General features: G+C 49.8%; 1 protein-coding gene and 1 long non-coding RNA gene across 3 annotated transcripts in view; one reads left to right on the top strand and one right to left on the bottom strand.

Moving 5' to 3' along the window:
- Positions 1-671: 671 nt before the first annotated feature.
- Positions 672-3,101, bottom strand: LOC309347069. Its single transcript, XR_014158815.1, has 2 exons — positions 1,780-3,101; positions 672-1,683 (listed from the first exon to the last, which is right to left on the bottom strand). It is a non-coding gene; the product is annotated as an uncharacterized lncRNA (long non-coding RNA).
- A 656-nt stretch (positions 3,102-3,757) lies between these two features.
- The window catches only part of PLEKHM2 (pleckstrin homology and RUN domain containing M2), a 33,252-nt gene continuing 10,120 nt past the window's right edge, over positions 3,758-26,889 (top strand). The window contains exons 1-12 of one of the 2 annotated variants that reach the window (XM_081870875.1): positions 3,758-4,078; positions 12,130-12,236; positions 13,590-13,699; positions 14,946-15,045; positions 15,797-15,884; positions 16,843-17,029; positions 17,967-18,026; positions 19,744-19,981; positions 22,448-23,215; positions 24,860-24,929; positions 25,487-25,577; positions 25,935-25,999. In XM_081870875.1, coding sequence (XP_081727001.1) covers positions 4,016-4,078; positions 12,130-12,236; positions 13,590-13,699; positions 14,946-15,045; positions 15,797-15,884; positions 16,843-17,029; positions 17,967-18,026; positions 19,744-19,981; positions 22,448-23,215; positions 24,860-24,929; positions 25,487-25,577; positions 25,935-25,999 — 1,947 coding nt within the window. In that variant the 5' untranslated portion in view covers positions 3,758-4,015. The remainder of the gene's footprint in view (positions 4,079-12,129; positions 12,237-13,589; positions 13,700-14,945; positions 15,046-15,796; positions 15,885-16,842; positions 17,030-17,966; positions 18,027-19,743; positions 19,982-22,447; positions 23,216-24,859; positions 24,930-25,486; positions 25,578-25,934; positions 26,000-26,889) is intronic. The other variant, XM_081870876.1, reaches the window with a different exon arrangement.

The raw sequence follows: 26,889 nt of genomic DNA, 5'->3' as shown, positions 1-26,889 counted from the left end.
ATCAAAACAGTATTCATTCCGCCTTAATTCTCCGTTCCTTGCTTTGAAACGTCTATAAGTAGAGGGGGTGCGGACTTCCCTTTAACACATCCCCCGATCGTGCCGAATTCACAGGATAAAATTTTTAAAGTCCAAATTCCACTACTCACGGGTCCTTTGTTATCCAGTCCAAATTTTGGGAAGAAAGTCAGCGCTCTCCGGCCATGGCTTGCGGCTTCGCTCTACTGAGGTAGCGGTCTACTCTCAGCACCACGCCACTCTCCGTACCCTCTCCGCAGCCTTTAAAAAGGCTCTTCGTGGGTCGGGGAGGGCGCTTAAGGTGCCCACCGAGTCACCAAGTCCGCAGGCTTCCGCGCCTGCGGTTTCTGAGGGTCCCCGTGTCGCCGGCACGGCAAGACCCGTCCTCAGCAGAGCCGATTCCCTCCGGAGCTCGGAGGGAATCCGCCATTAGCCGTTCGCGCTAACCCGGAAGTCGGTTATTCGGATTTTTTCCTCCCTTTCTCACTAAAAAACACCTGGAACATAGCTGGGAGAGCTGGGGGGGGGGGTTCATCCAATGAAGCTGAATGTTGGAGAAAAATTGGGACAAACAAGAAGAAGGACTTCTTCACAAAGCACATAATTAAGCTGTGGAACGCACTGCTGCAGGATTTAGTGAGTGCTGAATTGGATGTCTTTAATAATAATAAATTTTATTTACACCCCAGCCAGAGCCGGGGTCAGGGCGGCTAACACCAGTAAAATTACAGTAAAAACATAATAAGGGGAAAAACCAATTTAAAATACAGGCTAAAATGCAATTTAAAATGCATCCTCATTTTAAATGTAGCTCATATATCAAAACCAAAAAGGGAGGGAAACATAAGGGTCAGACTGAGTCCAAACCAAAGGCCAGGTGGAACAGCTCTGTCTTGCAGGCCCTGCAGAAAGATGTCAAGTCCTGCAGGGCCCTAGTCTCTTGTGACAGAGCGTTCCACCAAGTCGGGGCCAGTACTGAAACGGCCCTGGCCCTAGATGAGACCAATCTAACCACCTTGCGACCTGGGACCTCCAAAATGATGTCATTTGTGGACCTTAAGGTCCTCCGCGGGGCATACCAGGAGAGGCGGTCCCGTAGGTCCTAGGCCGCATAGGGCTTTAAAGGTCAAAACCAGCACCTTAAACCTGACCCTGTACTCCACCAGGAGCCAGCGCAGTTGGTAAAGCACTGGATGAATGTGATCCCGCGGCAAGGACCCCGTAAGGAGCCTCGCTGCGGCATTCTGCACCCGCTGGAGTTTCTGGGTCAGCTTCAAGGGCAGCCCCGCGTAGAGCAAGTTAAAATAATCAAGCCTGGAGGTGACCATCGAATGGATCACTGTGGCCAGATCAGGGCGAGAAAGGGGCTTTAAAAGGGGCTTGGACAAAACCATAGAGGAGGATGTGGCTATCTTACCTCCGGCATTGGAGGCAGGATGAATATCTGTTGCTGGCGGCGCATAAGCCAGATAGGGGTTGGCGGGAGAGCACCAATACAGCTCCTTGCCGAGGGCGCAAGGGAGCCTAGACATACCTTGGCGAGTGCTGTCTAGGATATTGGTCCACACAGGCCTTTGATCCAGTAGCGCACTGCTGATGCTGGAGCACTTTTGTATTCTTGCTTGCATCCCCTCAAGCACTTCTGCACACCTTTCCCACTGCACCCTATAAAGTGGTTAGACAGGTTCAGCTTAGCATCTGTGGGTGTGCTTACTCCACCAAGATAGCAAGCTCACCCCAAGAAATAGGCCACCAAGTTACCTGTTTGGGCTTGCTCTCCTCTTCCACGCCAAGCAGGGTGGCCAACTCTAGTCGCCGTCTTGTGGTATGACTCATCTCTGTCTTTAATAAATAGGCACGGATTTCACCGGTGAAGCCTTGACAAGCTGACAGAAGGGCCAAACTCCAGCTTGCATTTTGCCTCTGGAATGGAATAGAAACTGGCATTATGGCAAGGACACACAGAGCTACCTTAACACGTAAGAAAATCCACATCGGGGCAATACCTTCATTAGGCCAACTGCCACGTCGTACACGCTGTTTTGTAAAACGTTTTGGTTGGCCTAATGCAAGTATTTTTTCCCCAGGGTGAACGCTGGAATTCTTGTAAGGCTGGTAAGATGTGTGCCTGCAGATTTTAAATTAAGGACATCACTTTTAAAAAAGGACAGCCTTGCAACCCCAAAATACATAGCACAAAAGGAAAACGAATTGGGAGGGAGGAGGAATTGAATAGGTAGAAGTTCTTGGAAGGGTGTTCACACAATAAAATGTGTCAACAGGCTCCCATCCAGTGTCAGAAGGGGGTGAATTAGCACAAGCCAAATTTTAGATTGTAAACTTGCTGGGGTTAGGCTGGGACCTTACTCTCCCTTGAAATTTGGAAAACGCCATGTGTGTTGAGGGCAGGAGGTCACGTATTTGCACATGCATATTTACACACACATAATTTTGTTAGCGGAAGGAGAAAAGAAGTGTTTGCATCACTGAGCTGAAGGTTGAAGAAAGTTTTTACCAAAGATGGGGGTGCCGGCATGAGGGTATTGGGTTCTTTATTTATTTTGGTATTTAGAACCTACCTTTCTCTGGTCAGTTCCTACCCCGTGCAGCTTGCAAAAATATATCTCTCAAGAGCTTTAAAAACTATCTTAACAATAACACAAGGCTGCATGGTGGAGGAGATCTGGGTTCAAAGCTGCGTTCAACTGCAAAGCTGCGCTGGTGGACCTTGTTGTTGGCTTCCTCCCTGGGTGGTTGCGGGACTAAAAAGGAGCTGGGTGCCTCACACAAAGCCTGGCCCACCTGATAGGTTTGTTGTGAGGAGAATTAGCGGGCAGTGCCCTTCTGCCTCTTGGCTTAGCCTACTTCGCAGGGTTTCATGAGAAAAACAAGGGGGCAAACAAAAAATAGGAGGGGGGGAAATAGGAGGGGAAGGGAACAATCACTAAAAAAAAAACCCCAATTAAACATTGATACAGTTAAAGTAATGGAACCCAAAGTCCTTCACCTATGGGAGGAAGGAAAACTAGATAGATAGATAGCTAGATAGACACACCAAAAAACCCCCACAAAGATTTTATTTATAATATTACTGTATAATCATATGGACTCAGCTATACATCTGCAAATACAGCATTCCAAGTGCATTATACAAATGTGACACTAGGTGGCGGTGGTGAGCTCATGGCAGATTCAACAGAGTTTTCAAAACGTGTCTTTCTTTTTTTAAAGCATTTTCACAGCGGTTTTTTTTTTTAATATATGTGTGTGTGTGTGTGTGTGTGTGTGTGTGTGTGTGTGTGTGTGTAGATTCTACCACGGACTGGTAGAATTGTAGAGTGGGAAGGGGGGCCCTGAAGAGCCCTCACGCTTCTCCCTCTCCTCCTAGGCACACTATGTACGCTTTCCCTCTTCCCCCCTCAGACCCGGCGAACTACATTTCCCGGTGTCCTTTGCGCGGGCCGAGAGCGGCCTGGCCGGGGACGGACTGCGGCAGCAGCCGCCGGGAGGCAGAGGCGGCGGCGGCGGCGGCCTCGGTGGCCGCCTCTTCTTCTCCCTCCTTGCCGGGCGGAGCCTCTTCTCCTCGCTTCCCTTTCCTCACAGGCCGCAGGAGGCCCGAAGCGAGAGGGGCCGGTCCCGGCGCTCTCCCTGGGCGCCTCCCGGCTTGTCACGAGGCGGCTCCACCCCGCGGCGGCGGCGGCGGCGGCGGCCCTCCTCCTCCTCCTCCTCCTCCTCCTCCTCCCCGCCGGCCGGTCCCGCTCCTCGGCTCCGCGCCGGATCCTTCCCGTGGGCCCTCTTCGCCCTCCTCTTCCCCGCCCGCGAAGTGCCCCCGGTGGGGGGCGGGCCTTGAGGGTTGGGGGAGGACCTTCCTCTCCGTGGCCCCCGGGGGACCCTCAGGACGGAGGGAGCGAGGGGTCCGCAGCAGCGCCGGGGGGGCGGGCGTCCTCGCCGTCGGGGCGGCCGGGGTCTCCGCCAGAGGAGCGCGTCGGCGCCGGCCATGGAGCCCCCCGGGCAGGTCAAGGACCGCATCCTGGAGAACATCTCCCTCTCCGTCAAGAAGGTCAGCGGGGTTGGGAGGGGTTTTTTTTTATTGGGGGGTTGGGGGGGGACCCACAGACCCGCCACAAGGGTGCCCTTCCCAGCCCCACTCAACGGCCGTCAACAGACACACACAGCCAGCCACCCCCATCCCAGCATATTTCTCTTCCTTTCACCCCCCCTGCTCCCAATTCTTATTCCTTGTTATCAGTGGCGTAGCGTGGGTTGTCAGCACCCGGGACAAGGCAAGTAATTTGCGCCCCCTAACCCGTGGATTTGCGCCCCCTAACCCGTGGATTTGCGCCCCCTAACCCTAACCCCCAGATGTTGCGCCCCGTGCCGCCGGCCCCCCCTGCACCCCCCACGCTACGCCACTGGTTGTTATTACTATTACCATGTCAGTTGTTATTCTTGTTCGCTGTTGTAGCTGTTATTCACAATCATTATTATTTGTTATCAAGATCTGCCAGTTTTCTTGTCCTTTTGCTACCATCATCGGCGTTCTTAAATTTATTACCTTTTCTGTGAACTGCCCTGAGACCTCCAGGTATAGGGCGGTATATAAATTCTATTATTATTATTATTATTCCCCGCCCCCCTTTGACAGGCAGGCTCCAGGGTTACAGCCGTCGCTTCACTTTCAAAATTAAAAGCAGTTAAACCAAGAGCAGGGTAGGTCACAGGAATCTGAGTCACTTAAGAACTGCTTCATGGGCTCCTTTCGGGAAGGAAGGGCAGGTTATGGATTTAATGCAATATAAATAAAATCGAGAGGTGCTATCTAGTACGACTTATACTCAGAGCCGGACCCGCTGAAGTTGATAGGCATGGTGGATTTTTGGCCCATTGGTTTCAGTGGGTCTTCTCAGAAGAGGACGCAGCCCATTGTTGACGTACCACAACAATAGTGTTGTTAGTAACGTCGTTTCATCATTGTCACATGTTGTTGATGTGATTAGCCACAGTAGCATAGTATTACTTATAATACTATTAAAACAGCCTTTTTTAATTCATTGCAGATTTCTCAATCCTTTCCCTGCTCTCTCTTGATAAGCCTTCTGTGCTGGGGGATTGTTGTGGGCGTGGGGGAAGAAAGTCAGGGTCAGGGAAACTGCCATAGAATACAATACAGGATTCTCCTGCTGGTGTGGCTTCTTCTGAACATTACCCACCCAGGAGCACCCTATCAGGGCCCACCCTATGGTAATGATAACTGCTCAAGCTGTGCTTTCTGACCATTTCATCAAAGCTGTCACCTCTGTTTTAGCAGCATATGACATCACTTAACCAGCATCCCTGGTTGCGACTGTACATATCTTTTTTTCCGCATGGTCTGCCTTTGCCCCCACAGCCCAGCTACTGTGCTCTCTTGCTTCCTTATTCTAGCTGGACTGTAATAAGCCTGGGTATGCAGTCTCAGCAACAAGCAAGTTGCAGCCCGTGTTGAATTTTCAGTGGGCCAAAGGGCTGCTTTCTTCAGCAATTGATGTTTTTAGAGAAGCCTCTGTTCCCATTTTACTGACAACAAACCGAGGCTGAAGGGAAGGGCTGCAGCTCAGCGGTGGAGCACCTGCTTTCTGTGCAGAAAGTCCATGGCATCTCCAGTTGGGAACATCCCCTGCTCAAAACCCTAGGCAGTCAGTGTGGGTCATCCTGAGCCAGGTGACCAAGGGTCTACCATCCTAAGAACGTACGGCCAATTGTCCTTGCTGTGGCCAACCAGATTCCTTTGGAAAGTCTGCAAGATGATGGACCTGAGTTCAACAGCATCCTCCCCCTGCTGTGCTTCTCAGCAGCTGCTATTCTGACTATTTGGCATGCAGCTGTGGATGATGGGTATTTGAGTCCAGCAACATCTGCAGGGTACCCTGATGGCTCCCCAGCGTGACAGGCCTTTCCCCAGCAGTGTTTTGTGAAGCTTATCTCTCCCAGCCTCTTAAACAAGCAGATGGGACAAGTGGGAGGCACTTTGCTCTTTGCTGGTCCTTTGCTGCTTGAAGAAACAGCCCATGGATTGGCAAGAAGGAGAGCCAGCAGTGTGTAGTTCTCATAATTCCATTAATTGTGTTTCCCAGCACTGCATCATCCAATTTACCAGTAATTCTTTCTTCTCCTTTGCCTTTTGTAACCTTTTCCCTGCCCCGACTTTCATCCCCCAAGCCCATAATAACCCACTTATCCAAATGCACAGGCTATTCCATGCAATATCTGCAGCCAGACGTAATATGAAGGGGATGTGCCTTTGGATAATATATTTAGTTTGCAGAACTAGGGTCTTATACTGTCTAGATCTAGCTATCCTTTGCCATGACTTTGCTTTGCTGTAGGGAGCCAGAGGCAAGACTGTCCTCTTTGTTACCAACTGTGCCTTTTATATTCACTACTGAAATACATTTTTTTAAAAGGCTTTATCCTTTTACTAGATCTGGCCTTTGGGTTTCTTTATACCCTATAATGCTCAGTCTTAGCCTTAATCCTAACTAGGGCTGGCAATATATCATTCAAAACTGGATTGAAGCCAATATTGTGATACCGGTTTCATAATTTTTGACTTGGCAATATGTTGTGAATCATGATGTGTGTGTGTACTATGCAGAAATCATGGTGCAGGAAAAACTTTGAAGCAGGCAATGCCTCTACATAGCTCCATCCTTATTTCAGTCACTGTGATGTATCGGTATATTGCAACGTTTAGCTGGTGACATATCGCAATGTTGAAAACCAGATATTGCCCAGCCGTAATCCTAAACTGGAGACTCTTACAGTGGTTTACAAAACAGTAACAAAAAGTAACTCACCCTTTGTGATAAACGTATATATGTGTAGTCAAACAGCAATATTCAAAGCAGAGATACACCTGTACAATGCAAATATTTAAAATGTTCAGATAACTGTGTGTGTGCATTCATAAGGCTACTATTGCCCCGACATCTGTCATTCCAGGATGTTGCAGATATTATGCACCGCTTCTTTGCTCAACTTTAGTCCTTTCCACATCCAGGAACAATATGTTCATTTTGGCGTCATTGGGATGTCTCAGATTCTATTAAAAACTGGTCCAATGCAGGCAGGACAGTGGGGTTTCTTCTGAAAGTACATAATGAACACCTCAGCCATTGTTGGTAGGTTAGTCACTGTTTCTACACGGTCCTCTTTGATAGCTCCAGTTAGATAGCGTAACACGCAACATAAAGTAATCACAACTTAAAACCGTTTAAAGCAATCAGTTAGCAGTGCACCCTAGATACCAGCAAGGAGATGTCTTCAGACTTGCTTTCATCTTCTCTTCCCCTCTCACTCGCTCAACTCCTCCACCCTCCATCAGCCCCTTGCTCCACATAACCGCTCCTGTCTTCCCCAGGCAAATCCATTTCCACTTGTCCCACAGCAGTTGCACAAATTGCCAGTATTTCATGGCTGGTTCTTCCCACTCAACACGAAATATTGCATAAACTCTAGTGCTGGGTTGGGGAATCTCCAGCCTGTGGCCTACCATACCTCCCCATTTGGCCCATCTGGTTGTTTTGGCCATGCCCACCTGCTTTCTCCCTGTGGCTGCAAAGCGGAGAAAATGCTAAAACCCTGTAAACTCCTTTCCAAAATTCTGAAGGAAGCAGGTAGAGACCCCAAAACTTTCATAAATTGCTGTCCGGTAGTTTTTTCCTCATAAAATTGGGTCTCCATGAGTTCATACTGTAAGATCGCATCACCCGGGGCTCATTTGTGAGGGAAGGGTGGAATATACATTTCATAAACTAGTTAATCAGATGATGGGCCTAGGTTTAATTTTATAAGATGCCCAAATGTTCCCTAACTCCACCCTGGGAGAAGAGCATTGCTGCAACTCCTTCATCCCTCTTGTTTGAAAGTGGGTGGCATAATGCAGTGGGTGCGTGAAGGAGTATTGCAAAATTCTTTGGCAAGAGTTGTGGTCTTTGCCATTGCATATGTGCTAACCTTTTGTGGGCTTTCCTAAAGCACCCTGGGGTGGTATCCAGGTAAGTCCTACTCAGCGTCAACCCATTAAAATCAATGACCCCAAGATAGTCGCACCCACTAATTTCAGTGGGCCTACTCTGAGGAGGACTAACATGGAATGCAACTCCTGGAAACTGTTGTTTCGGCAAGAAACACAATCCCCTGGGGAGGGGGCTGCTGCAGCTCATCTCAGCCCTAGGAATTTCCAATGAAGAGTGGTATTAAAGGCTTGATTTCTTTCTTTGAGGTGAATGGGGAACAGCTGCATATCAGGTAAATCCATTAATGAAGTTCAGCCAAAGGGTCCTGAGCTTCAGTGGCAGGAACATGGTCTTCTATGTTTAACAACTACTGGGCTGCTTTATAAAACAAGAGTTTCCCACCGGTGCCAGACTGTGTAGCTTGTGCGTTGGGTGCTATGTCAGGCAGCCACCAGCAGGTGCATGGAAAATCTGTCATGCAGAGGAGTAGGAGAAAGGTGCTGAGAGTGGCCCCTTGTAGGAGCAGAGCAGCTGTTGGCTGTGTTGGTTGCTGGGCACAGGAGGAGGGAGGCCAAGGCTGGGAGTTGGGAGAGGGAGCTGTTGTCCTTCCTTGTCTCCTGCAGCCTGCGGCCAGTCTGGCATGGCATGTGGCCAGGGAAGGGGCAAACGTTGGCATCCAGGCAGCGAAAGTGAGGAGGGCTGCTGCGTGATCAGCTCTGAGCTCTGACAGGGCCCCCAGGTACTGGCTGTAGAGCAGGACCCAAATGGCCACCGAAAGAACGAAATGGAGAAGAGCAACTTTCCAGCTCCCACGTTACCATCAGCAGAGTTTCCTCCAGCTGTTGCCGTGAGCAGAGAATGCTGTCAAAAGCACATTCCCTCCTTCCTCTCTCGACAAGTTTCACATCAGTACAAGGGCCAGTTTGCAGAAGTTGGCTGCAGCCAGCCAGCCGCTTAAGTGGGGAGCCCCTTTCCTCTAGGGGGGTTTCAGTGAGCAAGCCACAGTCCTCCTCCTCTCTGCAGGACCCTCTCTTAGTGTGCTTTCCAGGATTTTGCCGCATGGCAGGGGATCTATGGCCTCCCTGCAACCCCCCACTCCGTCCTTTGTGAAGTGGTTGTTCCGTCCTCGAAGGAGCAGTCATATGCTTTGCGTCAGTTGCAGCCTACTCAGCTCATGAGCTGCACCAGCCGCTGCCTTTCTGGACTTGTTCCAGTCTTTGGAATCTGCCCAGCGCTGGCAGCCGAGCGCTGAAGAAACTGGCTCAGAGTTGCCATGAAAGGGTCTCTGGTGGGCATCACCCCCATCCCATGTGGCCCCCTGTGCCCACAGAGCAGGAGCATGGCAAGCTGAGTTACCTGGTGTTGATTCATTGATCCATCTAGTTCAGTGTCGCCTGTTCTGACTGGCAGCAGCTCTCCAGGGTATCCATCAGAGAGAGGCATTTTGCTCCTACCTGGGGCCTTCTGCATGCAAAGCATGAGATACCAGCCCTCTGCCCTGGTGACGTATGGACGTTGCAGAGACACTGCTTCCCTCCTGGTCTGAGCAGTTGTGGGGCCCACCCCACCCCCAGTTAGGGACTAGGTGTTCATGAAAAGTATTCCACAGAGCAGTAGGCCCCTCAGCACTCCATATGGCAGGGAAGGCTGGGACTGACCCTCTTGTCATGGGGTTATTTTCCATCAGCTCTGAATGGTCAGCCGGGTTCAAGCCGAACATCTCAGCCAGGCGTCTGTTTACGGCCCTCTCTCTGTTTGTGTGTCCTGCCTGTGAATGTGCTTGGGCAATCACATGGGTGTCTCTTAAACATGGACGCCGTTTGTTTTGCTTGTCAAAGGGTTTATAAATAGCTCTGTGACTCACCAGGCCAGCATTCCCACAGGAGGAAATTTTGCCCTGTCACCTTATGGGTCAGCTTCGCTTGGTGGCATCAGCTGGGGCAGAACCTGATCAGTCAAGTACTGCTTGGCAGGATATCCAGTTGACACGTGAATCGACACCCTGATCAGGGAGGGAGGTCCAGCTTCCTGCCTTTCCTGCTGGTCAGGATTTTTCAGCCCCCCCGGAGCAGGTCTTTTTACCAGAACATGCAGTTTTTACCCCATTGGGTGCAGTGTGAGAAAGTAATATATATAAACTAGGTGCCGAATGGCTCCTTAAACCAAAGTTAGTCACCAACGCAGGATGTTTAGTTGCCATTTTTGGGCCAGGAGGCTCTGAGGTCTTATTTTTCAAATGATGGACTGACTGTGATTAATTCTGGCTAGTTCAGATGGCAACCATGAACTAGGTATAGAACGCTGAGAACTTAAAGAAGAAAAGTCAATTGATCCAGGGACAGTCCACATATATTGGCCTGTTCCAACCTGTTTTTTTTAATGGTTACACAGACCATTCGTAACATAAGAATATTCTTCACAACTGTGAGCAGGGCAGTGGGGTGGAGGAAGTGAAGACAAGCAACAACAATTAACTATATCATTGTTCACTGCTCCTTTTCCAGAAAAAGCATTTTGGCTCCTAAAATTCATTCTTATTGTGCAGATAGAATGTAACTGATTGAATTCTACAGGTTGGGGTATTAGTGTGTGGAAACAGTGCAGATCCAATGATTCCCAGGCATGCACCTCCAGATGGTGGAGACGTCAGGCACCATCCTGGTGCCCAGGTATCTTCACTTGATGCAAGTGACCGATAGCCAGGTGCGAAATGACTAATTTCGAACACCGCTTGGGTGCTGTTCTGCATCCACACCAAGGGTGTGATAGTGTGGTACAGTGGGTATTGCTATACTGGGGCCAGGCCTAGAGCCAGTAGTGCGGTCGGACTCTGAGATTTCCTTTATGGTTGGGAAAGAAAGGGTTGTATCCAATTAACATTTATTCAGAGTAGATCCATTGGAATTAATAGCTATGATTAACTTCAGTCCTTTAGTTTCAGTGGCTCCCCAGGGTTTCAAGCAGGGGAGACGCTGCCAGGGCCTGGGACCTTTGGCATGCTTAGCAGATGCTCTGCCGCTGAGCCCCCTTCCCTGTGTGTCCTCCGTGTTGCTTCCCTTGCACTTGCCACCATTAGCCCCTAGGGGGCAGAGCTCCAAGAGGCAGCCAGGCCCCACCCCCTCCAAGCCAGGAGCAGCTCTTCCTTGCGTCACCCTCCTCTCCTTGCAGTCTATGCTGGAGAGTATCTGTGCAGGTACACTTTGGGACACACCCCTTGGATGAGCAATTGCAAAATGGGCGACGGGAGCTATGGGGTGTTGCCTCTCCTGCCCCAGGCTCTCCCTGCAATCCGATCAGCTCGTCGCAGGAGCCTCATTCAGCTGAGGCAGCGCATTGCTTGGGTGTCCCTCCCAAAACTGGCGAGGCTGGGAACCCTGGCTTAGGGAGAAAATGTCCCTCCCACCTTGCTCTGTGTGTCTGATTGGCCAGGAGAACTGTCTGTGTACACAACTGTATCCTAGCAGGCATACAGAGGTGGTGCTGATGGAAGGTACCCACAATAAATATCTCCCTGACCCTCCCACCCCCGCTTGCTGCACTGTTGGACCCCTCTTGTCACCTGCAGGAAATAGCTCACGGCCAGAGCGCCTGCCTTGCAAGCAGAAGGCCCCAGGTTCAATCCCCGTCAGCAGAGCCAGTGTGGTGGTGTGGTTAGGAGCAGTAGACTCGTAATCTAGTGAACCGGGTTCGCATCTCCGCTCCTGCACATGCAGCTGCTGGGTGACCTTGGGCTAGTCACACATCTCTGAGGTCTCTCAGCCCCACTCGCCTCACAGAGTGTTTGTTGTGGGGGAGGAAGGGAAAGGAGAATGTTAGCCGCTTTGAGACTCCTTTGGGTAGTGATAAAGCAGGGTATCAAATCCAAACTACTCTTCTTCTTCTTCTTCTTCTTCTTCTTCTTCTTCTTCTTCATCTTCAGGCAGGGCTGGGAAAAGCCTTTTGAGCCCTTGAGAGGCGTCTGAGCTCCTAGGTGCTTGCCCCCTGGACCCCTCTGGGGTGTCGCGATTCCTGCATTGCTACCTTCCGGCTCTACCGTTCTGTAATTCTACAAGGCAGAATGCTCTCCCCCAAAACTCATTCACTGACGTGTTTTTTCTCTTTCTCTCACCCTTAGCTGCAAAGCTACTTCGCCGCTTGCGAGGATGAAACCCCGGCCATCAGGAACCACGACAAGGTCCTGCAGAGGCTCTGCGAGCACCTTGACCATGCGCTGCTGTATGGGTAAGACAGCCAGGCCTTCCTAACCACTTTCCAGTTCAGTGCTGAAAATATTCCCAACCCCCAGTGCCACTCCTCTCTTTGAAAATGTTGCAAAGGCGAAGGAACACTTGGTGAATTAAGAACCTGGCTTGTTTGAGTGGCACTTGGGAAGGGCTCTTACCGTCCCCCCCTTCCTTGTTCGGCCCACTTTACGAGAGAACTGGTGAGCGTTTTCTCTTAAAGCAACAGGCTAGGCGTAAAAGCCCTGCCAGCTTCAGGCAGGAAAAACTGCCAGGCAGATGTTAAAGTCGCCAATATCTCAGTGTGCTTCTACAGATCTAAGGTGCAACTTCACTCGCAGTACGACGTACGGTTCTCATCACCACCCCTCAGACAGGATCTGAAAACAAAAAGCCAAATGACCGATGGAGCAGCTCCCCTGTGAAGAGAGGTCACTATGTTTGGGACTTGCTAGTGTAAGGAGGGACAAAGGTGGAGAGATGGGATAGAGGCGTGTAGAAAGTGGGCAAGGGGAAGCTTTTCAGATCCCGCAGAAGGTGAGAGATTCAGGGCAAGCAGGAAGCAGCAGCAGCTTATGAGTTCTCACAGAGCTGAGCTGTGGAACTTGCTGCCCCAGAGGTGGTGATGAACCCCACCTTGGGCAGAAATTCATCGAGGGGAAGGGGGGGCTATCAGTGGAATTGCTAGCTACTGCAGCCACAGTCTTCCTCCAATATCAGAGATGGCAGGCCATCTGAATGCCAGCTGGTGGGGAACAGCCATGGGGCCGTTGTGCTCACGCGCTGCCTGTGAGCCTCCTGGAGACGCCAGATTGGCTGCTGCGGGGCAGAACGCTTGTCTTGATAGGCTTTTGGCCTGATCCAGCAGCTAAGCTCCTCTGGTGTTCTTATAAGGTGAGAGGTGGTACCTGGAGTCCATTCATGAGCAAGTTGAGTTAGATATTTTGGGTCTGGGCTGGATCTCTCCTGAACATTTTTTCTGGGGCTGCGGAGGCAATGAAAGGAATTCCATGTGTCTTCCAGGCTTTGTGGCTGGTCCCCCTTACAATTCGGGAAAAGTGACCTGTTTTGCCATTAGAGTGCCCATTTTAAAGAGAAAAGTTTGCTGGGGTGATGAGTTAAATTCTTCAGGGGAGCAAACTCTTGTCTGACAGAATGCCTGGTTTCAATAATTATTGTAACTGTGTAATGTATTTTATTCTGCTTTGTGTATTATTATTTTTTTGTAATGGCTCCAGCTACACAGATAAATAATATTCATATTGCAGGCTGGGTTGTTAAACAGCTCTGAGGCCGAGGCCTTGACACAGTGGCTGTCCTCCATCACCCTGTTTTTACTCCTCCGTTTCCACAGGCTGCAAGATCTCCCTTCGGGCTACTGGGTCCTGGTGGTCCATTTCACTCGCCGAGAAGCCATTGAGCAGATCGAGGTCCTGGAGCATGTGGCCACCAACTTGGGGCGCAGTAAGTGCGGGCCAGAGCCTGGCTGGCAACCGCCTTCCCGAGATGTAATGTGGCATAGTGTTTGTGTTACCTGTTTTCTGGTTCAACTTAAACCCAACCTGTGCCCTAGAATCTGAAGACAAACCTCTTTGCATCCTGGCTCCTGCCAGGACTAGAGCACTCAGGATGCAGGATTGAAACTAAGGAACTCTGTCCTTCAGGGGGTCCCTTTGGCCCCTCTCTGCCTGCCTTCCACCACTCAGATAAGACACTTTTATTTAAGCTAACTTTTAATTTGCCCAGTTAGGAATTGTCCTAGTCCTACTCAGAGGAGACGCATTTAAATTAAAAAACCTAAAGTAGTTATGTTCCTTAACTTTGACAGGTCTACCCCGAGTAGGGCTAGCATTGGCTACAATTCTGGATTTTAAATGGCTCTACTCCAGTTATTTTAGCTGTTAACTCTTTTCCTGTGGTCTTTTATTATTATTTTTAATGCTGTATTGCTGTTGTTTCGGGGGTTTTTTAAATCTGCCCTGAGCACTGCCGTTGTTGCTTTTTTTACTGTAGAACGAGAGAATATAAACACTCTGAAATGAATGAAACACATATCCTGTTCTAAGCTGTTGCTCCCTTTGGGCTCCTATCCAAAGGACTGATCCGGTCTTCCAGCTGCCAGGCCATTGGCTGGTTCCACAGTCCTCCTCCTCACGGGGGTCCCCTATTCAGGCACTCCCCAGGCCTACTGTAACCATGTTGTGTTGACTCTGAAGTACGTTGGGACAGGGAGGGGAATTTGTGTTCCCTAGACCCCTCTCTGCTGACACAAGGACATGCAAGCTTCTGAGCTGCACTGAGATCTTCGCTAGGCTGCCAGCTTTGTACAGAACCAGGTTCCTTAACAGGGGCAAGGATGCTCTGATCCCATAGTGTTTTGCTGGTTAAAGCAGGGGCTGATTTAAGGCTGGCACCTTTTTCAAAAGGGCTTAATCCTGGGACATTTGATGGGCTTGGCCTTGTGTAATACAGAAAAAGCTGTCTTGTCCTGCAACCCGAGGTTAAGGAGCAGGGCATGGCCAGGCTCAGAGGGCATGGCTTCCCAGCACCTCTTGGCAGCAGCTGAGCATTGTCTCATGATGACATCTCGGAGGCATTACCCAAAGCCTGTGCATTGCTCTTGAAATTTAGCCATGGCGGGTGGCAGGTTGCCTACCCCTCAAGCAGTGCCCATAAAGCCCTCTCCTTTTCCGCCCCCCCCCCCTTGCAGGCCGAGCATGGCTGTACCTGGCCCTCAATGAGAACTCCCTGGAAAGCTACCTGCGCCTCTTCCAGGAGAACCTGAGTCTGCTGCACAAGTACTACGTCAAGTGAGTCTGGCACTGGGATGGAGAAGGCACAGCTGTGCTTCCCCCCACCCTTAATGTTCAAACAGTGTAAGGGAAGTGCAAACTGTTGAGTCGGCGTGTTTTAAAATACATACAACTATTCCAGCTCACTGGTTTCTTAAGTAAATCGTCTTCTTGAATGCACCATAGAAAACACACAAAGTTTACATTATTGGGTGTCCCCACCTAATTGAATATTGCAGTTAAACAGACTTTGGGTTATTGGGAAAAGGTTTAAACGGTACATATCGTTAGCATGGGTGGCTTACTTTCATTTTCTAAATGAAATTCAAATAAACACACTAATTCAGATTCCATTTGGCTGAGGGTGCCAGAAGACTTCTCTTCTCTTTTCTTTTTTTAAATAAAAACTTAATGGTTTTATTTAAACAAGACCCGCAAAAGGAAAATGTTTACAACAGTGTAACACAGTTCAGTTCAGAATACCAAACAAAGAAAACTTTCTGATTCAAAATTTTCTGGAAAACCAACATATTTTTCTTCAATGATGTTGCAAGGAGTCCGAACAGACAGATCTGCTTATGTGACTTGGAATATTAAATGGAAGCCTTTTCAATCTTTCCTTCCTTGCTGAACTTGCAGAATTTGTCTTTTTGGATTGCAGAAGGAAAGGAAAGATCAGATGGGAAGAGGTTGGGCTTCGTTTTTACCTGGGTGGGCCATGAAACCTCTGGGTTCTTGGATGACCTGCTTCAATTTCTCTCTCCCACAGGAACGCTCTTGTCTGCAGCCACCATCATTTGACCCTCTTCCTCACGCTGGTCTCTGGTTTGGAGTTCATCCGCTTTGATTTGGACCTGGTGAGCAAATCTTCTCCTCTTGCTGGAGAGCAGCGGAGAGACACACACACACAGAAGCAGCAAAGAACAAACTCTTGATGCAAACCTGCCCTGTATTTTTCAATCCCCCTGGCCCCCATTTGACTACCCCAGTCTTTGGCAGCACAACTTCCATCAGGCTTAAAATACACGCACGGAAATTTCCATTCCTCCTTTTGAGTTGCAGCATCTTGTTGGTGCCACAAGGAAAGCTTAATCCACCTCCTGCCCTACCCTTCAATTTCCTGCATCTACGGCCAAATAAAGATGCTGCATTGATTTTTTTCCCCATTTTGAAAGGCCCTTGCTTCTTCTGTATTACATTAGCAGCATTTAAGAAGTACTTTGCTAGACACTAGGACTAAGAGCCCTGTGTGGAAAGTGATTTACTGGGCTGGCAGGGGGGAGAGAGAGAGACTCAAGAGGGACCCCTTCATTACATTGGCTGTTCAAACCCCTTTCGCTACAGCCTTCTGATTTAGTCTGGACCAAAGAGGAGCAGCATTTCGCCTTCCTTTTATTCCTTAGGTGCCTTGAGGTGTGTCCTGAGTTTCAGTGGCGAGCCCTTTTCAATTAATTTGCCAACCAGGCACATCAGTGTCAAGGAGCCTGCAAGCAGACCCTTTTCCCACAAAGATGCCTCTCCCAGGGCTCTGGGTACTGAGACTTCTCCCTAGTCAAGTTACCCCCTCTTGTTCTTCCTTAATAAGCAGCCCTCCGAGCGCTGGCATGACTGTGGCTCCAGTTCTCTGCAGTGCTTGGAGGCAGCTGGCCACATGCAGGTGCCCTAAGAGAGGTGGTGCCTGGAAGGAGGATGGTGGCAGCAGTGAGCAGCCAGCTGTGCTGCCAGCAGGGGCTCCTTAGGGGAGGCAGGTCAGGAGGTGGGTTTCTCCATTCCCTAGATGAACAGTAACCCCAGGTTTTTCCCTGGCCCTTCCAGGATGCCCCTTACCTGGACCTGGCGCCCTACATGCCAGATTACTACAAGCCTCAGTACCTGCTGGACTTCGAGGACCGCCTGCCCAGCTCAGTCCATGGCTCAGACAGCCTCTCCCTCAACTCCTTCAATTCCGTCACCTCCACCAACCTGGAATGGGACGACAGTGCCATTGCTCCCTCCAGCGAGGGTAAGTGGGGTGCAAGTGTTTGAACAGGGCTGGAGGAGGCCAGGCGATTGGTGCACAGTGCCTGAAGTCTGCAGGCAGAAATCCCTCCTCGCTCACAAAACATCAGTTTGGGGTGATGGCACAGAGAGTTAATCCAGTTTGGGTATCTAGTAGTGGTGCTGTTTAATAAGGTATTTGAAAATGTCATGCTGGGGGTGTGCACGGTTTTCTCCCCACCTGATGCTGGTTAAGCCTCATCTGCCTGTGCTGTAGAATGAACTGGGTAGTCTCAAGGTGCTAGGCTGGACTGTACCACATCTGAGAGCCAGTCAGGGGAACCACTTTTTTAATGACCTCTTGCATTCAAAAAACGAACAAGCAAGCAGGAACAGACCCAGAGGTATAGAAGGCAGGCACAACTAAGGAGTAGACCGAACTTGAATATTCCTCCCTGGTAAACTGCCGTGTTTGTTGCTGGCGATGATGGCGTTTCCTTTCTGGAAGTTTTGTATTTGGGGGAGCATTTGGAAACTGGCACCTCCCCCCCCCCCCCCGGCAGCCTGGAGTGGTATAATCCAGCCACAGTTCCCCACCTCTCTGCCCCATACTTACACCTGTGCTGCTGGGAAGAACCAGCATGATGTAGTGGACGGATTGTCAGACTAGGGCCTGGGAGAGCAGGGTTCGAATCTCTGCCTGGCCATGAAGCTCAGGGTCACTTCCTCTCAGCCCAACCTACCTCGCAGGGTTGTTGTTGCCATTAAATGAGGAGGAGGCAAACCATGTATACCATTCTAGAGCTCTTTGGAGAAAAAAGGTGGGATGTCAATAATAAGAGCAATGAATTAGCACCCCGCCCCCCTTGATGCCCCCCTTGCACACACTACTGGCCATTTATTCCCCACCCCTTCCTTCAGCCTCCATTTCTAACCCTCCTTTTTTATCCCTCGTTTTGTAGATTATGATTTTGGAGATGTGTTCCCTGCAGTGCCGTCCATGCCCACCACAGCCTGGGAAGGTGCGACGAGCTCGCCCGCTTCTCCGTAGCCGTGCTCTCTCTCTGTGCCGCTCTTGTTTCCTTCGTCAGAGCTTGCTTGCATGCCCCGCCATGGGTCCCTAAAGCCGCTTGGCACCCCTAGGGGGAACCAACGGCTCAGAAGAGTGTGAGGTCCCTCCCTCCGCCGTTCCTTGTGGGGTAAACAAGGGCTTGGCACTGGGTGCTGCGGCACTCTGGGAAGCAAGGGCTCTCCACCTCGCTGGCCCTTCCCCGCAGCCTTTGACCTCCCTCTCCCTCCCGGTGGGGCCAGTCCTGAGTGTCTTTAACATCCTTCCTCGTTCTGTGGCTTTGTCTCTGGCAGCATGAGATGCTGGGTGTCCTCCTCATCTCCAGATTAACAAGCCTTCCAAACCCTCTTTTTCTGCACAGGCGTCGGTGATCACCTTCTCCCTTCTCCCGGGCCACTAACCGCTTTCTCTGTTCCAACAGTGCATGAGAAAGACCTGAAAGAAGCCATCACTTACTTGATTGCCACCAACCACCCCTTTCCCCACTGGCAGCCTCATTTTTTAAGCGTGCCCATCTCTTTGCTCTGCTCTCCCTCTTTATGGGCTGCCTCGGACTCTGTGCTGCTGCCGCCGCCGCCTCCTCCTCACAGGGCTTTGCAGCCGAAGGAAACCAAGGACTCTCTATTACAAGCTGCTCTCTGTCTTGTTTGTAGGCGAGCTTCTAGTCCTTATGATTGGAAAGGGAGACAGGGAGGACAGGACAGCAGAAATTGCTCAGAATGTTGAGTTGAGGCTCCTCCTGCCCGTTTTCCGTTCTCTTCCAAGAGCAATCTGCCTACCAACCCTGCGGTGTTCAGGGTTTGGGGCACCTGTTCATGGCTGATGTTGGGTTGCTTACAAAGCAGCTGAATGGGACTGCTCCTCTCGCCTTGCTTGGAGCCAAGTCCAATCCCAAGGCAGCTCAGCACTCAGGGGCATTTCTGCACTACAATGCTGTAGTTCTTTAAATAACTGATCAAGCTTGAAAACCTGTGAGTTCTGTCCACACAGGCGTTAAAGCATCAGGGGGTGCTGAATAAGACTTTTCACTGCCTTTGCCAGATTGTAATGCCATGATATAATAATAATAATAATAATAATAATAATAATAATAATTTATCTCGCCCATCTGGCTGAATTTCCTCAGCCACTCTGGACGGCTCCCAGTCGAGTGTTAAAAACAGTACAGCATTAAATATTAAAAACTTCCCTAAACAGGGCTGCTGTCAGATGTCTTTTAAAGATAGGATAGCTGCTTATTTCCTTCACATCTGAAGGGAGGGTGTTCCACAGGGCGGGTGCCACCACCGAGAAGGCCCTCTGTCTGGTTCCCTGTAACCTCACTTCTCGCAGTGAGGGAACCGCCAGAAGGGCCTCGGTGCTGGATCTCAGTGGCCGGGCTGAACGATGATAAGTATCGCAATCTGTGATAAGTTTCCAAAACTAGTTTTAAACAAAAACCAATGAGCACTTGTGATGTAGACGAGTCCTCCTCTGATTCCTGGCTGCTTGCTTTGAATGACCCTGAGTTGTCTCAGGAGGTCTGCAGGGGGCACCAAAAACCATCCCTTTGCCGGAGGGTCCTTCATGGGCCACTCTTTCCCCAGGCTTTGCTTCTGGCTTCAGGACCTTCTCGTAGGGAGGGGGGAGCTGAATCACACTTTGTTGCTTTTTCTTCTCCTCTTGCTCAGACGGAGACCTAACAGACACCCTCAGCTGCTCGCGCTCCACAGCCTCCGAGGTGAACAACTGCCGAGCGTCGGCCAAGAGCCCAACTCAGCAGCGCTACAACCCTTTCAACGAGAAGGCAGAGGCGTTGTCCTCCATTGAGACCACCCCAGTCCACTCTGCCTCCCAAGAGAAGGCAGACCTCACAACCACGGAGGGCACAGACCAATCGGAGAACTGCATGGAGCTGGAGGTCATAAGGTCAGCGGGGGGGGGGGGGAGAAAGTCCAGGGTTCCCTGGCCAGCTGGAATCCTATGAAACTGCTTATTATCATAATTATCATTATCCTTATCTTTTAAAAAAAATATTTTTATTGGTTTTTACAAAAACAAATTCAAAATAATAAAGAGAAAAAACTTGAGCCATATCCATATATGAGATTCTCTGAATCTCGTGACTTCCCCACCTCCCCTGCATGGGTGCTTAAAATGGTTTTTCTACAACTACATATCATTAGGTTCTCCAGTTTTCATTTCTCTAAATTGTCCATATTTTTCGTTTCTTTGCAAGTTATTTTTAAAGTCCAGCTAACATTTTTATTTGTTTACAATGGTCTCCTAAGTAAATAATAAATTTTCCCCATTCTTTTTTAAAGTCATTATCTTCTTGATTCCTGAGTCTCCCAGTCAGTTTTGCCATTTCAGCATTTCAGTTTGGCTCGCCATTCTTCCTTGGTCGGAACTGTTGGTGCTTTCCATCTTTGGGCTAGCATTATCATTAGCATTGGGCTAGCATCATCATCATCATCATCATCATCATCATCTTCATCTTCATCTTCATCTTCATCATCCCAGGGCAGGCTACAACAATTTAAAATTCAGTGGGTGGCGCTGTGGGTTAAACCACAGAGACTAGGACTTGCCGATCAGAAGGCCAGCGGTTCGAATCCCTGTGATAGGGTGAGCTCCCGTTGCTTGGTCCCTGCTCCTGCCAACCTAGCAGTTCGAAAGCACATCAAAGTGCAAGTAGATAAATAGGTACCACTCTGGCAGGAAGGTAAACGGCGTTTCGTGCGCTGCTCTGGTTCGCCAGAAGTGGCTTAGTCATGCTGGCCACATGATCCGGAAGCTGTACGCCGGCTCCCTCGGCCAATAAAGTGAGATGAGCGCCGCAACCCCAGAGTCAGCCATGACTAGACCTAATGGTCAGGGGTCCTTTTACCTTTACCATATTAACAGTTGAAGCAAGTCAGAGGAAGAGAGTATATCCTAAAAAACCTCGCTTCTTGAGGGGTCAAAGGTCGGAGTAAGGGAGTACCTCTTCAGCATTCCTGTTGAATTGGGCCATTCTTCCATCTAGTTGAGTGTCCTCTACTCCTGACAATCAGCAGGTTTGCAGTCAGAGATACCAGCGAGGTGGATAGGCTTCACTGCTGAGCTATTGTCCCCTCCTTAAAACATACAGTATTATAAATTACCTGGATGAAAGAGGCAGCACCTTGCTCTATTTTACTCATGGCTGGGCTAACTGTGGCCCTCCAGATGTTGCTTGACTCCAACTCCCTCCAGGCCCAGCATCGCCTGTGGTCAGGGAAGATGGAAGGAGCTGGAGTCCCACAACCAGAGTGCCACAGGTTCCACACCCCTGCCTTAAAGAGGAGGCAGAGTTGTGATGGAGGTAAGCAGGGGCAGGAGAGGCAAGTGACAGTCTAGTTTAGGTTTGGGGGAGCCGTGGCCTTCCAGATGTTGCTGGACTTCAATTCCCATCAGCCCCAGCCAGCTGCTTCTATTCCTAATAAGCCTAGGGGGGTGTCCTTCGGTATGGGACAAAATATTCACGCTGGCTGCGTTCTCTGGAGGGCTGTCGCTGCCCCCCAACACCCCCGTGGCCTGACATTGCCCTTATGCCTCACGGTGCTTCTACTTCTCCATCTCTTATTTTATTTTATTTATGATTTCCAGGTTCATGCATTTCAATTTTACAGTCATTTTAACATTTCAAAACTTGACTTCCTTCCCCCCTTTCTGCGGTTCCTTAAATTTATTTTTAATATCTTCTGCATTTCCAAATTATCTTTACTCATTTATTCATCTACTTTAAAAATATACTCTTTTAAAACTGCAGATTACAAAAATCTTGCCAGTGTTCTTATCTGTTTACAATTTGTCTGTAAATATTCAATGAACCATTTCCGTTCTTTTATAAAAAGCTTGCTATCTTGATTTCTTATTTTTTTCCGGTAAGTTTCGCCATTTCTGCATATTCCATAAGTTTTTGTATCCATTCTTCTTTTGCTGGGACTTCTGCTTCTTTCCAATTTGGGGCAAGTAACATTCTTGCCGCTATGGTAGCATACATGAATAAGTTTTTGTATAGTTTGGGTAGTTCTGTCCCTATAATTCCCAAAAGGAAAGTTTCTGGGTTTGTTTTTTTACAAACGTTATTTTAATAATCTTTTTCAGTTCATTATATATCATTTCCCAGGAAGCTTCAAGACCACCACATGATAAAAAGAGCCTTCTTTCTCCTTACATTTCCAACACTTATTTGATTTAGAGTTATACATTTTTGCCAATTTACTCGGTGTTAGATATCTATCATCTATCTATCTATCTATCTATCCTCTATCTATCTATCTATCTATCATCTATCTATCTATATCTATCTATCTATCTATCTATCTATCTATCTATCTATCTATCTAATACTTCTCCATCTCTTTGTAGATTAGCTAAAAAGAAGAAGACAGGCAAGAAGAAAAAGGTGAAGACCGAAGAGGTCAGACAGGAGGACTCCAGCACCACTCCCAACGCTTCTGCGGCCCAGGCTGGAACTCAAGGGGCAGGCGAGGGGGACAAGTCGGGCACTGGAGCCAGGCGGCACGAATCTGTCCTGGAGGCCAACCCAGATGTCAGCAGCGAGAGGAGCCCCGCCCTTCCCCAGCTGGGTCTGTGCATCCCCGAGATGAAGGACACCTCCATGGAGAGGATGGGGCAATCTCTGAGCAGGGTGATTGACTCCCTGGACAATGCCGGCGGGTGGAGCCGCTCCCTCGAGCCCCCGGACCAGTCCTTTCGGACCGTCTTGCCAGAGGAGGCCCCCTCGGAGGGGCCACCCTCTGGCAGCGTTAGTGAGGGGGTTTCGGCCCCCATGGATTTCTACCGCTTTACCGTCGAGAGTCCAAACGCTGCTTCGGCAGGTGGTGGCCGCCATGACGCTGCAGGGGATGGTCAACCGCCACATGTTCCTGGTGGCCCTCAAGCTGCTAGAGAAGAGGAGGAAGGAGGAGGAGGAGAAGAGACGGCTGGGCCACGCATAGCAACGGACTTGCAGGAGCAGGAGCAGGAGGAGGAGGTGGTTGAGGCAGGCAGTGTGGAGGCCCTCGGTAAGCTAAAGGGAGACAGGGCCAGCCCCTCTCCGAGCAGCGCTGAGGACTCTGGCGTGGAAGAAGGCCAGGGGAGCCCTTCTGAGGCAGCTCACCCCTCTGAGTTCAGGTAAGTGGCTGCGCAGAGGGAACCAAATAAAGCTGTCAGGAAATCCAGTCCCACGACAGAGGGTGAAAGAAGGTGGGAGCCTTTCTGACCCAGGGCAGGGTAGGATAGGAAGGGGAAACGGTTATTCCCCTTATAAACAAGGTGTGTGAGTTTCTCTACCTGACAAAATGTGGTGTAGTGGTTAAGAGAGATAGACTCGTAATCTGGTGAACCGGGTTTGCTTCCCCGCTCCTCCACATGCAGCTGCTGAGTGACCTTGGGTAGTCACACTTTTTTGAAGCCTCTCAGCCCCACTCACCTCACAGAGTGTTTGTTATGGGGGAGGAAGCAAAAGGAGAATGTTAGCCGCTTTGAGACTCCTTTGGGTAGTGATAAAACGGGATATCAAATCCCACCCCCCAAAAAGGTGGCTGGCTCCTTCTGCTGGGTCTCCTGACACAAGGAGAAAAGACCGGGGGGCAGGGGAGGGAATTCTCAGTCGTTTTTTATCTGTCTGGCAAATTGTCACTCCGGCCTGCTAAACTCACGGTAGAGCCGTTCAGCCTGGAATCTCTTGTTGGCTGCATTCACTTGCTGATGACAAAGAATCCAGATGGCGTAGCTGACAAAACATTGCGTTGTGTAGTCTTTGTGTTTTTAAAAACCCAGGCAGCTTCTCTGACTTGCCACAGCTGAGGTGCTGCGTTGCCCAAGGTGGGCTGGCAGAATTCATTTGAGGCTTCCAGCTACTGTGGTACCTCAGGTTACATTCGCTTCAGGTTACAGACTCCGCTAACCCAGAAATAGTACCTCCGCTAACCCAGAAATAGTACTTTGCTTCAGGATGAGAACAGAAATCATGCAGCAGCAGTGCATTGGCAGCAGGAGGCCCCATTAGCTAAAGTGGTGCTTCAGATTAAGAACAGTTTCAGGTTAAGAACAGACCTCCAGAATTAAGTTCTTAACCTGAGGTACCACTGTACTGTGCTTTCGATTAGGAGCTTCCCTGTGCGACATCTTCCTCTCATTCCTTCCTGTTTAGTGACAAGAAACTGCCTTTGAACTGCTCCTTGGTTAATCATCCCCTTTTCCCCACCCAGGCAAAACGTCTTTAATTTTACTGGCTTCCTCTCATTATTTACTTAGGGGTTTTTTGTTTATCATGAAATTGTATTATATAATTACTAGGGGGGGCGGGAGGAATGAGAAGAAAACAGTCTCCCCTCCTCCTCTGTGGGAACAAGAACTAAGCTAGGGACAGTTGCATCAGTACTGAGAGGGAGAAGCCGCAAGGAGGAAGCTTCTAACTCAATTTGAAGGAGCCCTGTCCTGAATGGGGCTTTCTTCTGAGCAAACATTGTGGAGACTTCTGTCCTTAGTGGCATGCAAGCACTTACATTTTTGACTTGGGGTGACGGTGAGGTGTTGCTCCTTCCAGCCCAAATGCAAAAGGGTCAACTTTGAAGAAGAATATTGACCATTGGGTGAGGGAAGCATCGCTGGATAATATAGTCCTATATTAAATTGCCGCGTGGGAATGACCTCATAAGGCCCAAATCTCCCCCTCTCCCACTGGCCCTGAGATATTAGGGGGAGGTCTAAATCTTCCATGCTTTTCGAGATTCATCTCTCTCTCTCTCTCTCTCTCTCTCTCTCTCTGCACAGGGTAGACAACAACCACTTGTTGCTTCTGATGATCCATGTCTTCCGGGAAAATGAGGAGCAGCTGTTCCGGGTAGGTCTGTGAGGTGTTGCCGCCTTCTCTTCCCTTTTCCCCACTCCTTTTGGGATGTCCCCCTCTCCACTTACTCAGTTTCTCCTGCCCTTAAGAGGCAAAGTGAAGGTGTGTGTGCGGGGCTTGATGCCAGCCAGCTCAAAGCCTGCTTTGGAGGGGAAGAACTCTTTTCCGTCCTAGAGTCACCAGCAGTTCCAGGGGCAAAGGAGATTAGGGGCAAGATCAGGGGCAAGGAGCAGTGGCGTAGCGTGGGTTGTCAGCACCCGGGGCAAGGCAAGTAATTTGTGCCCCCTAACCCATGGATTTGCGCCCCCTAACGCGTGGATTTGCGCCCCCTAACCCTAACCCCCAGATGTTGCGCCCGGTGCGGCCAGCCCCCCCTGCACCCCCCACGCTACGCCACTGGCAAGGAGGATCTCCAGCGCACCTCGCAGCAAAAGAGCAGTGTTCCATGGGCAGTGTTGTCCCAGTGGCAAAGTTGTGGCCAGTGGGTGCGTTTCACGGAGCCCCTTCGGCAAAGCCTTAACAGGGCGCCTCTCTCTTTAACCCCCACGCAGATGATCCGCATGAGCTCTGGGCACATGGAGGGCAACCTCCAGCTCGTCTACGTGCTGCTGACCGACTGCTACGTCTACCTCCTCCGCAAAGGTATCCTGCCAAGATCCTTCCTCATCTTGGTGGGGAACGGCAGGTTGCCTTGCTCAGTTCAAAGCCTGCCTCCCTGTTTGCTGTGACTGCCCCGGTGCCTGTCCAGGGAGAGAGGCTTCCAGACCAGCTCCCTGCCTTCTGTTGTAGTTGTTTTGCTTTATCACAGTACCACCTGGGGCCTGATCACTGAGCTGCAAAAGGCCATGCCAGGTGATCCAGAGACCCTCGTGGATGGGCTGCAACTTTCCCAAATCATGTGACTGACTCTCTCTCTCTCTCTCTCTCTCTCTCTCTCTCTCTCTCCCTCCCTCCCTCCCTCCCTCCCTCCTCCCTGCTCCCTCACCTTCTTTGGCTCAGGAGCTGCTGAGAAGCCCTACATGGTGGAGGAAGCCGTTTCCTACAATGAGCTGGACTACATCTCAGTGAGTTGGGAAAGGGGGACTGAGGCAGGGGGACAGTGCTGGCGCCTCTTGGGACAGAAGCTGGATCCAGCCATGGTACACCTGGGAGGAGAGGGCCTTCTTGTTTTCATTGCTCTGAATTCCAGGGCAAGAGTGCTGTTCCCAAAGAGATGTGGGGCTTTTACCAGTGCGGTTTCAAATGCATAAAACCTGCCAGGGTCAGCTGCCAGCTTCTGCTTGGGGACACACACACACACACACACACACACACACACCATTGTGTAAACGCAGCAGGGGCAGCTGGACCTGCTGAAGCTGCTTGGCAGCCAAGGAGATTGCAGAGTTGTGGCCACAGAGGGCATCATGCCAAGCTCTGCAGCACCAAGCCCCCCCTCCAGTGCCCACCTTTGAGCAGCCCACTTTTTGATTTTTTATGATTTTCAATTTTATACATTTCAGTAATTTTACAATCATTTTAACATTTTGAAACTCATCTTCCTTCCCGCTCTTTCTGTGGTTCTTCAAATTTATTTTATATATTTTCTGCATATTCCAAATTAACTTTTTTTAACAATATTTTTTATTAGTTTTCAATTACAACCCATTAATAGCCTCATTATAACAATGCCAAATTATAATACAGTTACTAATACCAATCATTCAAATACCAAATTGAAATACACAGTGGTACCTCGGGTTACAGACGCTTTAGGTTACATACGCTTCAGGTTACAGGCTCCGGTAACCCAGAAATAGTGCTTCAGGTTAAGAACTTTGCTTCAGGATGAGAACAGAAATCGGGCTCTGGCGGCACGGCGGCAGCAGGAGGCCCCATTAGATAAAGTGGTTCTTCAGGTTAAGAACAGTTTCAGGTTAAGTACGGACCTCCGGAACGAATTAAGTACTTAACT

The sequence above is a fragment of the Podarcis erhardii genome (genome assembly GCF_964252035.2).
Source record: "Podarcis erhardii genome assembly, chromosome: 7".
NCBI classification, from domain to species: Eukaryota; Metazoa; Chordata; class Lepidosauria; order Squamata; family Lacertidae; genus Podarcis; species Podarcis erhardii.
Note: the sequence above shows the minus strand (reverse complement) of the source record. Positions and strands in the feature narration are given on the sequence as shown.